This window comes from Charadrius vociferus, unplaced genomic scaffold (assembly GCF_000708025.1).
Source record: "Charadrius vociferus isolate BGI_N301 unplaced genomic scaffold, ASM70802v2 scaffold52, whole genome shotgun sequence".
Classification (NCBI taxonomy): Eukaryota; Metazoa; Chordata; class Aves; order Charadriiformes; family Charadriidae; genus Charadrius; species Charadrius vociferus.
The window spans coordinates 5422442-5441352 of record NW_009647572.1 but is presented as its reverse complement, the minus strand read 5'-3'; the positions used below and the strand labels follow the sequence as shown (position 1 = coordinate 5441352).

Sequence of the window (18911 nt, the reverse complement as noted above, 5' to 3'; positions counted from 1 at the left end):
TCAAGAGCTTTTACAAAGTAAATCACATCTGGCGATTCCGATATGACAGGCCGTTTCACAAAGGGACTAAGGACAAGGAAAACGAATTCAAGGTAAATTACCATGCACTTTCTCAAGGTACTGGACCTATAGGTTTATTTGTAACATTAAGGATAGTTGTGTTATTGAAACATCATCTACAGTTGCGTTATTCAACTGTGGTATAACAAATCCTCTAGAGGAGACAGTAGCTCAGGTTTGACCATTTCACTTCTCATTTTAATTAAAATAATATGAAAAATATATGGCAGATGGAAAAGTCTTATTGTACATGGGAATAGGAGACAAAAAAGTACCCATTTGGTTTTGCCTCAGTGATATATAGAAGGCAGAACTGGAGACAGCAGAGCAGCCTCCAGAGCAGTTTATAAGGCAGATGGTAAACATTGTTAAGTAGGTAATCTGGGATATGGATAGGATTGCCAAAAGTTACGTCTCCCTAGAGCAAGGGAGAGACAGTTTTGACTAAACTGCAGCATAATGTTCTGTTCCTATGATATCAGGACTAAAAACTACCTCTAAACTTAGAGGTTGTCTCAGGGAAGAGCACTACGTCCTTCCCTAATACGTAAATGACTTCTGCTCCTCCTAATAAAAATGTCTCATTGAAAATTCATCTTATGTTCTTCTGGTGTAATTTTAATTCTGACCCACTAGAAACACTTTCATCCTGACGCAGGATATATTCTAGTATTCAGACACACAAAGAGAATTATCGCGTAATAATTTTGTTATAAAGTTAGAGGAAAGAATTGTAAGGGTAATAAATCGGCTAATGTAAGTCACTGCTGTCCTCTAATTAAAGCTTAGGGCCTTCATTTAATTGTATGTCATATATATTTTGAGTAAGAGCTATCCTATGTGTTGATTTGTCATTTTACAAACCTTCTGCATAAAGTGTTTAACAGTGGTACATTTGAGTATCCCATCAGCCATGCATCATGGAATCTCAAATAGGACTTCGTAGAGGAGAGCTTTAAGTTGTTCTGCTTCAGAACTCTCCCTCTTCTCAGATGTTATCTCGGAAAGGAAATATTAAAATGCTAATTTAGTTGTGAGTGACTTTTGGAGATTAGGGGACAACATATAATATAGAATAATACTATGTTTAAGAGTAAAGAATCAGCAGAAATTACTGCTTAGTAGTAGGTCCTAGAAAGTAAGGAGAAAAGTGAATGTTTTAGGCTTCTGGGATAGACATTTCAGGTGAAATTTGGATGTTAATACTTTTTTTTCATGTATACTTAAATGAAGGTATTCATAAAGAAAACTGGGAATAATTAAGAAAACTATAAAGGCAAATTAGGGAAATAAATTTGTTTTATATATTGTAGAGTCTATGGGTGGAGAGAACCACACTGATCTTGGTGCAGAGTTTGCCTGGAATATCTCGTTGGTTTGAAGTAGAAAAACGTGAAGTAGTGAGTATGAGACTGATCGCAATACACATTGTGGGTTGGTTTACTTCCTTATCCATATGTTACTTGATGATCTACTTTAAGATTCATTACCGTATCTAATTTCTTTGATCAGGTTTTCAAGCTGGCTACAACAAAATTATTTATAAAGTATTTTGAGTTGTCTGGTTTCTCTTATCTTGAAAAGTATTACTAAGAACCACCCATTATGAGTCATAAAAGAAAGAAGCTGAGAACAACAATGAGCAGCCAAAGGCAACACTTAATGTCGGCAAATTACTTTCTTAAAACTCAGCACGATGTAATGTTTAATACTTAGAACATCTATAGCTTAACATATCTTTCAGTATTCTTGAAAAGTAAACATTCTCCAAGTTCCTGTACTATAATAAACGCCGTGTGGGTATATCTCTGCATCTGCCTAGAGTTCTGTTGAAGTTCCCAGTTCTCAGCATGGGGAGGGAAGCATGCCTACGCGGAACCTGTAGGAATAGGGTCTAATGTGGCAATCTGGTACTGACACATTGTAATTTCTTCTCCTTCCATGTTGCTATATTTCTTAGAAAATCCTTAATACTTTTCAAATGTATTTGGAGCAGTGCTTCTCATGTAAAGATCTCTAAATAATTGGTCAATTGTTGAGCCCAAGAGTATAGCATCTGTAACCATTTTCCTTCCTGTGAAAGCCAGTCTTATAATAGGCCCATTAAATATAGGGATGCCATTGTGCACCTGATTTTCTCTAAAACTCTATTGTGGTTTTCTTCTATAATAGCAGCAAAATGTCATTTATTCACTGTCCTCATGTTCTTTTTTAGAAAACCAAAAATAGAATTTAGTAAAATTCAAAAAATTGTGTGTGACATGAGAAATAGTTAGTTGACTCCTACCGAGTCCTTACTAGGTTAATATGACCCTTAATATGAAGTTTCTCAGATTAATATTTTGTTACCATCATAGTCACCATTTCCAAAAGTTAACTGTAATAATTTTTCCTGGGCATGTACTAGACCATGACCCAGATTTGTGCTTGTACATTTTGGTAAATTATGGCAACTGCAGGCCTATAGTCTTCCCATCACTTAGCATTTCCCTTTTCCTGCAGTTCATGCTACCTATGAGAAAAGCTTCCTTGCTCTCTACAGAGGACAGGCACATCCCGCTGAAGGGCTGCCTTTGACTATAACTTGATTATCAACTTAGCTCAAAGCTTACATTCAAACTCCTCATCCATAATGTCTAGTTGTTGACTTCCCTTTGGGTGGGGGAACTATCTCGCCCATACTTAAGCTCTGCTCTGTGCCCTTAAGCTCTCTCTGACCTCAAGCCCAATTTAGGTAAAGTTACCAAGGACAGTTTAGCTCTGAATTCCAAGAGTTCCACCACAGGCTGAAGTATGTTCTTCATATGTGGCTGAAGTATGAAGTTCAGTTCTGCAGCAAGGGCTGAGTATCTCTCAAGGTCAAATAGTGAATCTACAAGAGAGGGACAGTTGTTTCTTTTGATCCTTGATTACGTAATAAAATTAATTCTCTCTGTGCTCAGGGTGTACACTCAGAGAGTATAGCCCAGGTGAGAACAACTTTTTCTGCCCCAATGCTCTAGAACATAGAGTAATGTTGTTTTCTTTTAAGAAATCAAAAATTACCTTTAATATATTTCATCTTTCAACTGAAGATTAAGTACGTTTGCAATGTTCCTCACTTCCCTTTTAGGTGGAAATGAGTCCCCTTGAGAATGCTATTGAAGTCTTAGAAAATAAGAACCTGCAGCTGAGAACCCTGATTAGTCAGTGTCAAACTCGACAGATGCAAAATATTAACCCTCTCACAATGTGTCTAAATGGGGTTATTGATGCAGCAGTTAATGGTGGAGTTGCGAGATACCAAGAGGTAAGCAATCTATTTTCTCATTATTAAAAATCTGTCATAAGACAGTTTCTTACTGATTTCTTTTCCTGTACAGATAGAGCTCCTCTGTATGAATTGAGGACAGAAAGAACTATATCAGTATTAGTTTTAATTATACCTATATTGCAGATTTGGATGAGGTGATGTTAAATATGTACGGTGTTATTGAAACAACCGTTTTGCTGAAGATAGTCCCATAAACTTCAGTTGATTCACAATTACTTTCCATTCTTTAGTGTTTTGTATGAGGATTTTTAATGAAATAATTAATTGTAACTATATTATTCTAATATATTCCCTCCCTCTTGCCCTTCTAGGTCAGGAGCTACTTCTGGCCGACCAGCAAATTTACTTTGGGTGCTGACATTCTAATTTTAAGATATATATATATACACAAAATTCTTAACAAAAAAAATTATTATCTTGAAGAATCATATTTTTCTAGATCCTTCTTCCTTCTCTTCTCCAAGTTTTTAAGGAAAGCTATTTTTCTGGAAAAATCTAGTAGGAAATAATACATATTATTAAGAAATATCTAACACTGGATTAGTTCCTAAAAGTTGTTCCTCATTATTATCATCTTTGAATCACCTTAGGAGAACCTTAAATGTTTGGGATGCTGTATTTCCATAGAATTTCTGTGGAATTTTGAAACTGCAGTAAAAAGAAAGAAAGGATTTTATTTTTTTTTTCAGCCCAGCTTGATCCTTCTTCTTTCTCATAATAGTCTTATGAAATACTTTAATCTGCTGGTTGTTCCTTTTCCATTGAAAATGTCAAGTTGAGTAACATTCTGTCCACTTGTCTGAAAGGCTGCAAGATTCAGTGTTCACTCAACAGTCTTAAATTTGATAAAACTGCATCTAAATTAAACTACAAGAAATTGAGTCCGCTATAGTGTTTAATCTGTCATCAAAACTGCAAGTTATGAAAATTGTGAGACTAAACCAAAGCAGTACCATGTTTGATGTTTCCCAGCTGCCTTTAAACAACAACAACAAAACTGTTTAGCATAGTAAAGCCCCATGAATGGAGTCCCTTGAGAAATACAGTCATGGCAGAGCTACGTCTGGTTTGAATTAGCGGTGTCAGAGCTAGCTCGGTGTCTCTGCATAGCTTTCCATTCTTCACGAGCATATTAAATGTTCTAGCTTGCTCCTTTCTTACTGTTGTTTTTAGCTGCAATTCTTGATCTCCTAGACAGTCTTCAGGTCCTCTCCCTCTCTCTCGCTATATATTTAAAATAGGTCTTTTCACCAATTTATGTTGGAAAGACCAAAACTGATAGCAATAGTTGTGACATCTGGTGGCTGGTTTTTTCTATATCATCATCCTTCTCTTTGCATGTCCCTTTTGCAGTCTTTATATGTCTTCCTACTGTTTTGCCGCATCTTATCTTCTACCTTCCTTCCTTTCCTCTCTTCTGTAAATGCGTTTCTCTGCCTATCTATTTCACCTGCTTTTGCCTTCTGCCCTATACAAAGCTCAAAACTCGAGTCAGTCCTGGAGCATGTGGTCTTGAGGTGAGCATGACCATGTCTTTACAGATATCCTCCTTCGCTTCAGGCAACTTCCAAGCTTTAAGAAGTGCTAAGACCCAGCAAACAACCACCTCTGGCCAGCTGCTGCCTTCTTGAATCTGCCTCCCTTTTCCCTTTTCCCCTGATGGGATAAAAAGCAGCTATCTCTAATTATTCAGCACTTCAGCCAGTATTGCAGATGTTAAAGCTGTGCTTTCACTGGTTTCAATACAGGAACAGATTCCAGGAAAATCTACAGAAGTAATAGTTATTATGTGGCACCTTACTGTGTGCTAAAATGGCGGTATACTGAACCACTGATTTTTATTTTTTTTTAATTTTCTGAACACTGCTGGATGAGCGTGTTTTATGCCCCATAACACCTCTCAAACTGCAATTTGTACTATAACTTAGATTTCTTTTAGCTCCTTTGTATGTGCTAGAAGAGTAGAGGCACTTTCATGATTAATTATTGGAAGCTATCAGTTCCAAGAATGCTACTGGATTTAGCCAAATTCTGATTATTTTTTTTTTTTCTAAAGTACTGGTGATTTTGTTTGAGGTTAGATTATTACATCTCTGACTCATATTACAGATCTGTATAAATCTCAGCCCAAAACCACTGGGACACCACCTGCTTGATATTGAAAGAACATTAAGCTTGTAGCTGAGGGAAAAAAAAACATCAGCTGGCAGAAGTTTGGGATTTTAGCAAGTATCAGAGGGTTCCTTTTAACAATTTAAACATGAATTCTTATGATTCTACTTATCTGCAGGGGAAGGACCATGTGAAATAAATGTTCTTCATTACAGTATCAGCATTTTCTAGACAGGTCTCAGCGCTTCCTTGTTACGGGTTGTCATAGCATGAAATTTTGGAACTGAATCAGAGGAAGGGATATATTTATCTCCAGCTCCACTGCTCCCCATATTTACTACTGATTCTGCATAGCAAAGATTTTAAGAGCTAAAGTTGGATGGAAAACCTTGTAAGAAGTATGTGATGGAAATGCTAAGACAGGTGCAAAAGGAAAACACAGCACAGGACAGCCACTGTTATCCTCTCAACTCTATGGATAGAGAACCATGTGTATGTATAGGTATGCGTACGGAGACTTTTTGTGACAAATGCATATTTGGGAAGGTCTAGAAATCTTTCAACTGAGCAGCTGGGCATTTTCTCTACAGAATAGCGTCAAGATTTGTTGTAAATTCAATATAATCCCCTTGCAGAGTAGGATAGGTGCTACGTTAAGAAAGATGCGATTGTGAACAAACAGGGGACTGCTATGTCCAGACCATTGCTGGTGGGTAAAATGACTTTGGAGTACTATGACCGATACAATTTGAGCATTGGAAATGGGGTGGAAAGTCATATACGTTCATGAACACACCTGGATGTTGGTCAGGTGCTCCTGAAGTGAAAAGCGTGGCTTTTTGACATAAATGTCACCGAGTTCTTTAAAGTATTATTTATATTAAGAGTGAATAAGAAGATAATGTCACAGCTCCAATACATAAAATGGCATACAATTCTATACTATTCTTAAGATATCTTTATTTTTAAGGGATAATGAAGCTCCTAGTATGAAAAAACAGGAAAATCTAACTCTTTGTAATTATTTGAAACTCCTAGGTCACAATTAACGGGGAAGAGATACTTAGTTCAGGTGACCTGTGTTTGGTTTCAACTCTAATTTGCAAGTTTCCAAATTTGATTGGGGATCTGTCCTGGATATTGAACAACTGGTAAATCCACTCAAGAGTAGCTACATTTTATTTTCCCATAGTCTCCACCAATGCATATGTGAATAATTAATTATTTAGCATTTATTATCCTCTGTGGCAGTAGAAAGCCGCCTTTTTTTTTTTTTTTGGTAAAAATATCATCTAGAAACTTGTTTAAAAAAGACGTGATGTGTTTTTACTCACTTTATGTTACTTTGTGATTTTATTCTGCTCAGGCATTCTTTGTCAAAGAATACATCTTGAACCATCCAGAAGATGGAGAGAAGATCACACGCTTGAGAGAGCTGATGCTCGAACAGGTAAAGTGGGGAAAAGACTGACTAGGTGGCCTGCTCAGATGTTCTAGTTAAAAATGTCCCAAAATAAAATATAAAATTTTAGAGGTTAATAATTTCCCAGTGGTCTTCAGTATTTTCTGAATTAGATTCCAAATAAATAGCAACTTCCTATACAAGCAGGTTTGAGGGTCACATTAATATTTTTTTCCGTAGTCCTTTTCATCATCATCTTAATCACTTCAAACTATTCTAAATTAAACGTTGAATGAGAGGCAAGGTTTTGTCTTGTGAGGATCATATGCAAATATTTGCACAACGTATTTTACCACTACTACAGAAAAACACTGTCTCATTTGAAACATTTGATGGCTTCAGCAAATATTTGTATGACATGTTTTACCACTACTACAGAACAAACATTTTCACTACAAGGTCTAGCATAAGAGGAAAAAAAACAGAAAAATCTTATTAATGGAAGACATCTAATAATAATTGCCAAAGAAGGTAGGCAGTAAAATAAACACCAGGTTATTAAATTAGACAGGTGAGTATTCTATACATTATATTATTTTTGTATTATTTTTTCATTTATTTATAATGTAATGACCTACCAGCCTCAAATATGAAGTGCCTATATTTGGAAATGCTGAAAAAAATTATTGTTATCAAATGACCTTACTAAGTATTTCAGCTTTTTTAACTGATGTTTACCTATCTTTGTTCTATGCAGCATGTTGAAATTTCAAACTTTATTTCCAGCTTGGGATAAAGAGGTCAGAGTATTGGAATTTGGCAAGATGGAAATTTCACTTTTCATCAGCATTGTGGTATCTTTTGGTCAGATCAGCCGAAGGAGAGATCATCAGACAGTACAAATCAGAATAGGTTCTCTGAGCTCACTTTAATTTCATCCAAATAATGTATAATTTACATTGCGTTTTCGGTTTTTTCAAGCTTAACCCTTACAATTTAAAACTGGAGTTAACTTCCTGTGACAAAAACGTGAATTCCAAGTGAGAGCAATTAAACCCTATCTGGCACCCACAGCTGATTTAACAGACAGCGTGGAACACTCAGGAGGGCCGGAGTGGCCGTGTGTGTGGATGGATGATGTGCTGTGGTCCTGACCTCGGGTCAGCGATGCTGCGCAGCTGCGTGCCCGCTCGCAGGCTGCCTGAAAACGTCAGCGAGGAGCTCCCGTCCAAAGCTATTACAGCATGGTGTAGCTATTTTGTTTTTGAGTTTATCTGATTCCTCATGTAACCAATTCAGTATTTTAAATGCCTGTGACCAAATTTGAGCAAGATTAGAGTTTTAGCAATGTTATTCTGAAGCCTGTCATGCCTTGCATCAAGAATATACATAAAGCCACAACTTATTGGGGTCTCTGGGGATTTGGAATAGGATAAGGAACTATGGACTTCATCAAAAACATATTACAGGGTCTCTGGTGGATGTGGCTATTACTGTGGTTTATGATTTTTATAACTGTTCTTGTAGAAAACTGCTTTTATTTAGGGTTTAGGACTGTTCCTTTGTAAAGTTGTCATTTAGCCAGATTTTTCATTATGTTATCCACAGTGGGTTTTATACTAGAATGAAATTCATGTCTGCCAAATCTTTGGGAAAATTGAACAGTGAAATGGGAAGAGGCGTAAATCCTCTTGTGTATTACTGGTTTTGGTCTTAGGTCTTGTTTGATTGCAGGTCTGTCAGGGTTTTAGATGCTTTTAATACAATGTGCATTTGGTTGGCTTTTTTTTTTTTTTTTATTAGTATCCTAATTAATGATGAAAGCTTAAAGAAAATGGATCAAAAAGGTACTTTCCCCCTTTTTCCTCCTGTCTCTTCTGCAGGCCCAGATTCTAGAATTTGGCTTGGCGGTGCACGAGAAGGTAGTGCCACAGGACATGAGGCCATTGCACAAAAAGCTGGTGGATCAGTTCTTTGTGATGAAGTCAAGCTTGGGAATACAGGTACATGAGCCCGGATAAACCAGGAGACCATTTAGGTGCAGTAAGGGTTGTTTAATTTTCTTAAGCAATAAATAGTGACATCTTCTGGTTGTTTGTCCACATTACATCTTGTAGGATTCTTAACAGTACCACATAGCAGACAAAGTTAATAAACTTTCCAGGCAGTGCAGAGAAAAATAGGCACATTTTACTAAAGAGAAAGTATCATCAGTGAAAAGTTAAAATATTTTTCTTACTAATGATGAAGCTGGTCCAAAATGCAGATGTTACTATTCAAATGAGTATCTGTATCTTACAAAATGCCTAATGATATTATGTCCATTTTAATTAACCTTCTTTTAACAACTCACCAGGAATTTTCTGCCTGTGTACAAGCTAGCCCTGTTCATTTCCCAAATGGAAGTCCTCGTGTATGCCGAAATTCCATACCTGTTTCTATGAGCCCTGATGGTGCCAGGGTAATACCACGACGCAGGCAAGTTAAAATACTAGAAATTGATAGATTTTTTTACTCACAGAAGATGACCCATTAAATACTTATATTGTGTGTGTGCTCCCTCGTATGGTCCACCTGAAGTATCTTCAATCATGGATACCTGATATATATATGCCCTCTCTCTCTCCCTGCCTCCCTGCCTAGACCCCCCTTCCCGCCCCAATAAATCTAAATCAAACTGTGGAGATTAATAAACATGGGCCGCTTTCACATGTAAAAATATAATTGGAAACTAGAGCTAACCATTTGGTATTTCATTATTCTTGTAATAGTCCCTTGAGTTACCCAGCTGTCAATCGGTATTCATCCTCATCACTGTCATCCCAAGCTTCTGCTGAAGTCAGCAATATCACTGGGCAATCAGAAAGCTCCGATGAAGTTTTTAACATGCAGGTACAAATTATTGTCATTCTTCAAACTAAACAGAATCTTTCTTACAAGGTTATTTACTAAATTAATGCTTCTGTTATTTCATTCAGAAATCTTAAGTTATTGCTGATACTACTTTTAAAAGCCAAATGTTTAAATGGGCTGTTAACCTCCCTAACTTAGAAAGAACAATTTTTTATGTAGCTGTAGTTTCTTCTTTAACTTAGAGTATGGTTATTTTTACAAAAGTAGTAAGCAGCAATGCACTATGATGCAAAGTAATCTGACCTTACATAGACTTTTCTGTCCAGTTGTTACAGTTGTGATGTAATTGTTTTAATATATTAATTACATTTCTATTTATTTGATATTTTACTACATCTTTGGGTAGTTACATTAATGCTCTTTATATTGGTTTGCTATTTTGAAATACTGAGAAACTAGTCTAACTAGTCTACAAGTTCTTTGTTTTAGTGAAAAGTATGTTATAAATGTTTGTTTTCCAAACCAGTAAGTGTGATGTGGTAACAACAGCATCTTTTCTATCCATAGCCTAGTCCATCTACCTCAAGCCTGAGTTCTACTCATTCTGCTTCACCTAATGTGACCAGTTCTGCTCCATCCAGTGCCAGAGGTCAGTACTTGTCTGCCGTAGTAAACCATATTAAATGATTCTTGATACATTACACAGCTGAATTTCTGTATGATATCACTGGTCAGACATCAAATTTAGCCAGTTGTTTGAGGAATATGAATTACTGGGGACAGAGGATTTCTTGGTCAGAAGCATAAAATTGTAATGTCTGAGTTTCGCTACATTAATTTAATCACTTGACACATTTATATTCTAGCCTCTCCTCTGTTGTCTGACAAACATAAGCATTCCCGAGAAAACTCTTGCCTGTCCCCAAGAGAGAGGCCCTGCAGTGCCATCTACCCTACTCCTTCAGAAACCTCGCAGGTAGGAAGCTTGTTGGGAGTCCTCTGAACACAAGTAGCTAAGAAGATGATAAAGGCATTTGTTGAACTTCGAGCAGATTCAGCGTCTGCTCACTGCTGTTAATTTTCAAGAATTTTTTGTTTTGTTTTTATAAGCACGATACTCTAAAATGTTTTACATGAGAGATGTGAATAGACTACACAGTGCGTGGTCACATTTCTGCTTCCTTTGTCTAGGTTTAGAGCTGGTTTTCAATATTTACTCACTGCAGTGAGAGATAGATGCAAAGACTTACCAGATGATACAGCCTGCTTGTGTGAAACAGCAGCATTTGTTCAATCTAGGGAAGAAGAAAGAAAGAAAAACTATTATCACGGCAGTTGTCCGTGTTGACCTCCCCTTTATTTCTTCTGAAATAGCTGATCCTAGCCACTGTGAGATAATAACCCACTCCATGTGGCAATTGCTATTTTTCAATGTAGTTTCAGGAAAGAAAGAAAGACATTTTGTTACTCTAGAGAAAAGAATTACTTGAGTTTTCACCTTTAAATTACTGTTACATAGGTCTGTATGAAATGTGTATCTTTTGAGTTATCTGAAATGCAAAATAAGCTTGGTAAGCTGGCCAATTTTGAATCCTTATTTCATCTTTTCTTCTTAATGGACCTACTTTCCTAAAGCACTTTCCTTTAACACAGTTGCTGTTTTAATCCATGCCATCACACAATGCACATCTTGCTGAAGCTGAGAAAGACAAGAACATAAGTGCAGCGTGAAAGGCCCCCCTCTCAACACTCCCATTTCCACCAGAAATTTTGCCTATGATAAAAAAACAACTTGGTAGTCCAGGATCCTTTGTTTTAGAAATGATTTGTTGGTTTCTCATTAGTTGTATTCTTGTCCTTTACTTCTTCAGTTATTGAATTGGCTCTTGATTTAATTTTTTCCTCTTTTCTGTTTAAGCCCTCATGCTGTTACGGGAGGGCTTAAGAAGTAATCCTGAAGCTTAGTCAGACTTAAGGGCAGTTCTTGCGAACTACTTACTGATATATCTGCTGGACACTTTCTCACTGATAGTGGAGCCAAACCAACACACAGGAAAGACCAGGAGATGTTCTTTAAATAAAGCGGTTTTACAGTTTGCCGCATAGAAAAAATTATCCCATTTTTGCTCCCAGACTACAAACTCTTGCTTTGCCAAGTGGAATGCGACTTCTGTCCCCCACTCTACCCGAGATTCGATAAGGGAGGCTGAGGAGCTCGTAGGCCCAGTCTCCACTCTCTCTGAGACTCGCCCGGCAGGAAAATCTCCCAATCTGTCTCTACCCTCAGTGTCCCAAGAGAGGGTAAGTAGAAAATGAACTTGCTCGTACAGTGAAGTATGTTTCAAAGGTGAGAAGGTCTGACAGTTTCTTTCTGCCCTCATAACCATAAATGAGGATATATCTTTCTGGGGAAAGGTGCAAATTCTTGCTCTTGCTCTATTCTGCATGCAGTAAAAATGGACTGTAATCAGAAACAAAATTCTGATTCTCTGCCTTCTGATTAAGAAGGGAAAAAGAAATCCTCAGGACAATTGTAAGGAGATATCTTAGAGATACCTGCAACTTTCATTAGAATTTAGATGCTCAAACTGTTCCTTGTCCTTTCTATTTTTATTCTAACACCAGTTAACTTCAACAGTCTTGGTTGGAGCTTCACATTAAGTTAATGAGGAAAGGCCCACCCGTTGATGAATGTCTTTGTTATGTCTTAATGAATGCAATTTTCACAATCATTTTTTCAACTGTGAAAGATGAGATGCACAGGCAAATTCCTGCACTTCAAGTTCCAATCAAGTCCTTTCAGGCCATAGCTACCTCATTTAAGGAAGTTTGATGGACTTCATAGAAGAAGACCACAGCAATACTGCATCTGCTTCCCTCATTGAAATTGATGCTCAAGGTTATCTATGTACAGCTGTTTTCAGTCAACATCCATTTGTGCTTGCTTTTTGATCTCTGGCTGAGCAATTGTACTGTGTCTCTCCAGCTCTTCCCATGCTTTGAAGAGGAATGCCTGCTGTCATTGACTGGTCAACAAGCCTCCTTAGTTTTTGCACTATTGTTCTTCCTAATGGAGCTTTTGGGGTTTCACGTTTTGGGGGGGGTGGGGGGTTGCATCTCATTAAACATCCTGTGATTGCTCTTGTTCTTCCATATGGTTTTATATTTCATTATTTTAGTATGTCCTCGTTTCTCTGTATTTCATTCAGCTTTGCTCTTTATCTCCTCCAATTTCAGTCGCTTTTTCAGCCTTTGCTCTTTACCTTTGCAACAGAAAACAGACTTCAACGCTTGCCCGCCAGATCCTAGGGCACTGCAGACTCACTGGGCAGTGAACGTTCAATCCAGACCAGGCAGGAACACGAGATCACATTTTCTGTCACACTAGAGCACACACGTAGTTACACCACCTCAGTTTAATGGTAACTCTAGGAAAACAGATACTACCTGATCCAGTATGACTCTAGTGCAGCATAGACAGGCAAACCTAGTGTAGCTCAAAGTCTACCAAAGCATTCTCTCTATGAGATGTTTTAAGTCAAGTTGAATTGGCCAAGTATTTGCTCCTCAGTTTGTAACACAGAGCTGCAACATGTTAGATCAGTGATGATCACTTTGCAGCTGGGTTTGCCATCTTGTGGAAGCTCAGCATAGTGCCTCGCTGACTCCACATGGTCCTCTGTGAACACTGGAAGGAGATACAAGAATGAGATTTGATTTGATTTGGATTTCACTGATTGCCTGATCTTGCTTTTTAAAAAAGGCGGGGGGGACGGGGAGGGAAGTAAAGTTTATCTCTTCTTATTTCCTTTGGGAAGTACATCTGAATTACTCGTAGCATTACCCGTATGCTGTTTACGTCTGTTATCAAGACAAACTAGTGACCCATGGATTATTTGACTGCTCCCAAAATAAATAACTAGTGGAATTTTTAAGTTGTTTCATAAATTTATTGTGGGTTGTGGTTTTGGTTTTTCTTTAAATGACTATTCAGAAAATGAAAGACAAACACACTTTAAGGGTCAGTTCTTATCCACATGAGAAGTAAGAACACTACTACCAAAAGTCAGGGTTGGAAATAATACACAATGCTCTTCTAAGATAACAGCCATCACTTGAATATTGTCAAACATTAAACCTTGCTCAGATCCTGATTCTGCAATGAAATTATTGCAGATCTGTCCCTGCATTTGTTTAGTAACCTACCAAGATACCCCTTGAGGAATGAACATTATTTTGTTTTTTAGGGAGCTGGAAACTGTCAGAACTCAGTACATAATAATCCTCCCTCTGATTCCAGTGTGTACAGTTTTAAAAAAAAAAAAAACAACTAGTCTACTCCCTATTTGTATGCACATATTTTTATTAAACTATTTATGTTCTTAGGTGATGTTTATCACTCTACCTCCAAAGTAGATCTGTGTGGTAGGGGAAAATAACAAAAAGATATTTGTTTTCTTAAAGGCTACTGAGATACAACAGCAGCTATGTCTAAACCATGCTGTTCTCAATTTACAGAGAATGCTGTTTAATCATATTGGAGATGGTGCTTTGCCACGAAGTGATTCCAATCTGCCTGGCCCGGACAAAGGTGAGCGGAAATGATGGACCATACCAAACTTGGAAGCAATGAAAATATAATTAATCTGTCATACTCCTGTAGAATGCTAATTCTTTAGAGTTTATATTGTCATCTTGCATTTTCAAAACATTCTAACTATCTAAACTATGCTAACACTGTAAGTTTCAAAACACTTTCCCAAAAAGGGGGGAACATGGTGTTTGTTTGAACTGAGTGTTGCACTCAGAAGGGCCCAGAAGTTTGCAGGAAGGGGTGATGGAGCAGCAGGTTGCAGCCGGCTGCCTGTGAGAGCTGTCCTTTCTGCTTCTCAAGAGAGACATACGGGGCGATGAACCCTGAAGATAAACTTCTGGAGACTGGGGCAGAGAGATGGGTAGAGTCCTGAAGTTTGGTACCTGCAACTCCTCTTCACCAAATATAAGTCACTGCGCTTTTGGTTACGCTTTGATGGAAAAGATCAATTTGTGGTTTGTTTTTTTGTTGTTGTTTTGGTTTTTTTTTTAATTAAAGTAAATAAGAAACCAATGAATTTCCATAAACAAAATATTGCCTTTTATAATTTTGTGCATGGGGAAATTCAATATTGTTGGCACAGTTATATTCTCAAGTTTTCATTATGTGCTCCACACCCATAATATGCTCCATCATTTCATGGTGTGCTGCCCTTCGTGGTATCCTGAATAGAGGATACAGTAAAACAGGTGTATTGAAAATATTTTTTTTTTAAGAATATACTGTAAGGAATCAGATTTTCATCAAAAAGAGCTGATTTTTGTAAGTTTTTTTGTGTCCAAGTTTTTATGAAAGCTCAAGCATGGAATTTTTCACAGGGCTGAAAAACATATGAAATAATTTAACATGGAAATGGCAAAACTTTTGCAGTGGCCTGTGCAGCCAAGTACGCTACAGAGTTGTTAAAATTAAATATGCTCTCCTGGAGACTTTAGCAGTCCAAAGAACTGACTGCTTGGATGACTTATAAGAAAAAATGGCTTGTCAAGAGATTCAGGCATTTCAAATACCCAGGTCTGGTGCCAAGCCATTTTTAGGATGAGGGCAAAACTATGCTGCTAGGTGACAGCCTACAATAAAAAGCAAACCATGTATTGTGTATTTTGGCAGTCAAAAAGCAAAATGATCCTCTAGAAAACAGATTATTCTGTGCACTGTTCTTGGGGGTCAACTAATGTGCAATTATACTATAACAAAGTTGTTACAGTTATGAAACAAATACTATTTGTACTGTACTTTTTGTATTAAGTCTGGTATGTATTGGTATAGTGGGATTCTCGTCCTGAGAGCCCTTGGTGTTGCTATAATAGCAATAAGTGATACCATCAGTTTAGCAACAATATTTTGCTTTTCGCTTCATCTTTTGTAAATGAGCACAGAGTCCTTGTATGTGGTTCTCTACTCACAACTATGAAATAAGCACTCATTGTCATGACAAGGCAAGAGGTTTGAGGCTTTGAAAGTGTGAGGGGTTGGTGGGTTTTGGGGGAGAGGAGAGAGGAGGGGGGGATTGAAGCAGGTTTTTTTCCATTTTTTTTACAGGATGTGTAAGAAAAATTGCGGGGCTTAAGTTAGCTTTTGTCCTGTCCATGTCAAATGCACTGTCTGACTTCTTTCCAATACTGGTGGTTACTTGATAACATGAGATAATCCAGTTCTATTAAGGAAGCTGTTCCAGGCCTTATGGGATTGTTCAATTATAAAGTCATAGAATTTGGTACAAGTCACATAACAAATACAACAGCCAATTTTATACATGTCAGGGTGATTGTCAGTTTATGTGATCAAGTAGAGATCCTCAACCATGGCTACAAACAGTGTATATTTTCTTAGTCCACAATAATTTTTTCTTTTTTTTTCTTTTTTCCCCAGCCATCTTCATTTCTTTAAATTTTTACTCTCTTCATTTTGTGCCCTTCTTTCCCCTTTCCTTCAATTCTGAATTTGTTGCCTGCCCAGGCAACAAAAGACTGAAAGCTTTCTGAGGGAGGTTGATTGGAATTTGGCGAGTTCCTTTCTCTAGTCCCTTCTGTATATAAAATGAGTTAATGGAAACGGTTTATGAATAGCCTGTTCCTCTCTGCCTAGAAACCTTTAAATAGGAGTCTGGTGCAAAGATAAACTGATTATATTAACAGGCTTCAAGCTTATCTCCCTTTGTGGCTGGATTTGCAGTGCACCAGAGTGCTATCTCAGCTCCTGCTGTTGTTGATGGTCCCAACTGCTACACAATTCCAAACTGACCTGAGGGCCAGATGCATACATCAGGCAACCAGAAGATCGACAGGCATTATTTAAGAGCTTTTCAAATGCTGATGTAATGATGAGAGCTTTTCAAGCATGCTTGTTAAGTTGTTTAACGTTTTCACTCTGTGTTATTTTACCCTCATGGGTAAAGGCAAGTCTGAGAGTTAGAAGCTTTGACGCCTATATCAGGTTTTTCATTCTCTTCCAGCTGTAAACACCACCCCCAGCAGCTGGAGCCTGGACAGTGGGAAGGAAGCCAGAAACACATCAGAAAGTGGAAAGCTTATATCTCCTCCTGTACCACCAAGACCTGCACAGACTGGTGAGTTAATGGACATTTCAGGCTAAGGTCCAGTAAAAAAATTTTTTACTTGAGGGCTTAGATTCTTTCCATTCTGATTAATGTTTAACTTCTTTGTCAGGTTAATTTATTATTTGATTACTTACAGGGAAGGCTGTAGAACTGCCTCTGCAGGTATTTTCATCTCCTTATATGTTTTCTCTAGCATTCTGTTTTCAATACTCTGCCCCTTCACCTAATAACTAAGTAGTTTCAGACAGTTCATGCTAGTACTAGGGAGGATGATCAAATTTAATCTTTTGAGCTTATGACAATTGGACGTTAGCAATCAGAAATGATCGTTAACCACAAAGAATCTTACTGGCCAGAAAATGCACAGAAATCATGGAAGTACATGAGTTCTGTTGCTATAACCAATTTGCCTTTCAAAAGATTGATTTCCATTTAAAGAAAAGCCTGCTTAAGTGATCCTATAAATATAATTGTTCTCAAGGGAGCGAAGATGCTTTTTGTGTTTTAGACTTATGCCTCAAAGTATGTCCAGGCATGTTTGCAATATATTTACAGGTAAATATTTGATGTAAGTACACTATGTATTGTCTTTTTTTCTTATTTGGCATACAAATACATAATATATTTCTTAAGAGAAGAAGAAAAAGAGGAGGGGAAAAAATTAGTATACTGACTTTTTTTGAATCCTGGTATCATTTGATAGGATATAAACCAAGTTACAGTAGTATAAAATTTGTCAGAGAAGATGGATGCAGAAATTCCTTATACTTCATTGGTTATACTGCAAGATCATTCTGAGGACAAAGTAAAATAAACAAAATCTGTAAAACTATTTGCAGCCATCAGGCACGTACCTAGAGGGAACCTGAGATAATGCTTGTGTATAGAATGCTCTCCTATTCACTTGAAAAGATTTCTTAGCAAAAATTGTAATGCCAAGAGCGCACTGAAATCTTTCTAACTTTACAGCATCACCAGCAAGACACATAGCCTCCGTTTCCCCTTCTCCTGCTGGCAGATCACCAATGAAGGTACTGTCTTATTGAAGTGAATTGCCTTTGTGGGACAGATCATACGTGTTGTGGGGTAGATAGTATATATTTAATATACATTATTTGGGGTTATAGCATGTTTTCCTTTTATTATCATATGCCTATACAAAAACCATTCACAAGAGTAAGTAGCCATAACAATTACTCTGAAGGCTCTGAAGATTGTCAAAACTGCAGGCAAGAAACCTAATGTTCAGACTGTTTAGCCTCTCAATATTAGGCTTCTAACCTACATGGATACATCAAGCTCACCTGTGTCAGTGGATAGTAGGGAATGTAAGAAAGAAATATAAGAACTGCCCAATGGTCCAGAATTCTGTCTCCAAGAGTGGCAAAAGGGGAGATGCCAGCTAAGAAGAACCTGTTTTTCAAACCATTGCTCTTACTCCTCTATCACCCAGAGCTGTTAGGTTAGAGGGTGTGTTAGAAAGTCACCCCTGCTTCAGGCATTTTAGTATCCATTTCCTCTGCAGATCGATGCAGCGAGATTGTGTAAGAAGGTGGATGCAGTTTGAAGCCTGACAGTAGGAAGCATTAAGCACAGGCTGTGAATAAGCATTGCTGCTTCTCTGGCAGCTAAACACCCGTAGCAATTGAGGATCCAGGCTAAACTGAGCAGGTTTCATTTCTGCTTCAAGATACTTGAATGTGTCAGTACCCGCTAGTTGCACAACAGCATATTGGTTAGAAGACTTGACCAGGAAATCTGTGTCTTTTGCAGCACTGGAGCACAGGCACACGCAGCCTGCACGTTCCAGGCAAACCCCGGTACTGACAGACCGCACGTTAGTCGCAGGGAGAGACTCTACCACCCCACTGAAGCTGAGATAATTCTGCAGTTAGAAATATGAGAGTCAACAATCTGGAAGGAGAGCAAATAGAAAGGAGTGTGACTGGGCCTTCAGGTGCGAGGGCAGAGGGAGGCAGCCCTGCTGAGGTGGTCCCTCAGCTACCCAATGCCTAAC

The 18911-nt window shown here is 37.8% G+C and overlaps 1 protein-coding gene across 1 annotated transcript in view; it reads left to right on the top strand.

The window, feature by feature from the left end:
• The window catches only part of DOCK4 (dedicator of cytokinesis 4), a 168032-nt gene that overhangs the window by 146262 nt on the left and 2859 nt on the right, over positions 1 to 18911 (top strand). The window contains exons 44-56 of the mRNA XM_009880888.1: positions 6 to 92; positions 1374 to 1460; positions 3173 to 3349; positions 6852 to 6935; positions 8771 to 8890; positions 9244 to 9365; positions 9659 to 9779; positions 10308 to 10389; positions 10607 to 10716; positions 11874 to 12041; positions 14259 to 14331; positions 16790 to 16903; positions 17864 to 17925. Of these exons, the coding sequence (XP_009879190.1) occupies positions 6 to 92; positions 1374 to 1460; positions 3173 to 3349; positions 6852 to 6935; positions 8771 to 8890; positions 9244 to 9365; positions 9659 to 9779; positions 10308 to 10389; positions 10607 to 10716; positions 11874 to 12041; positions 14259 to 14331; positions 16790 to 16903; positions 17864 to 17925 (1407 nt within the window). The remainder of the gene's footprint in view (positions 1 to 5; positions 93 to 1373; positions 1461 to 3172; positions 3350 to 6851; positions 6936 to 8770; positions 8891 to 9243; positions 9366 to 9658; positions 9780 to 10307; positions 10390 to 10606; positions 10717 to 11873; positions 12042 to 14258; positions 14332 to 16789; positions 16904 to 17863; positions 17926 to 18911) is intronic.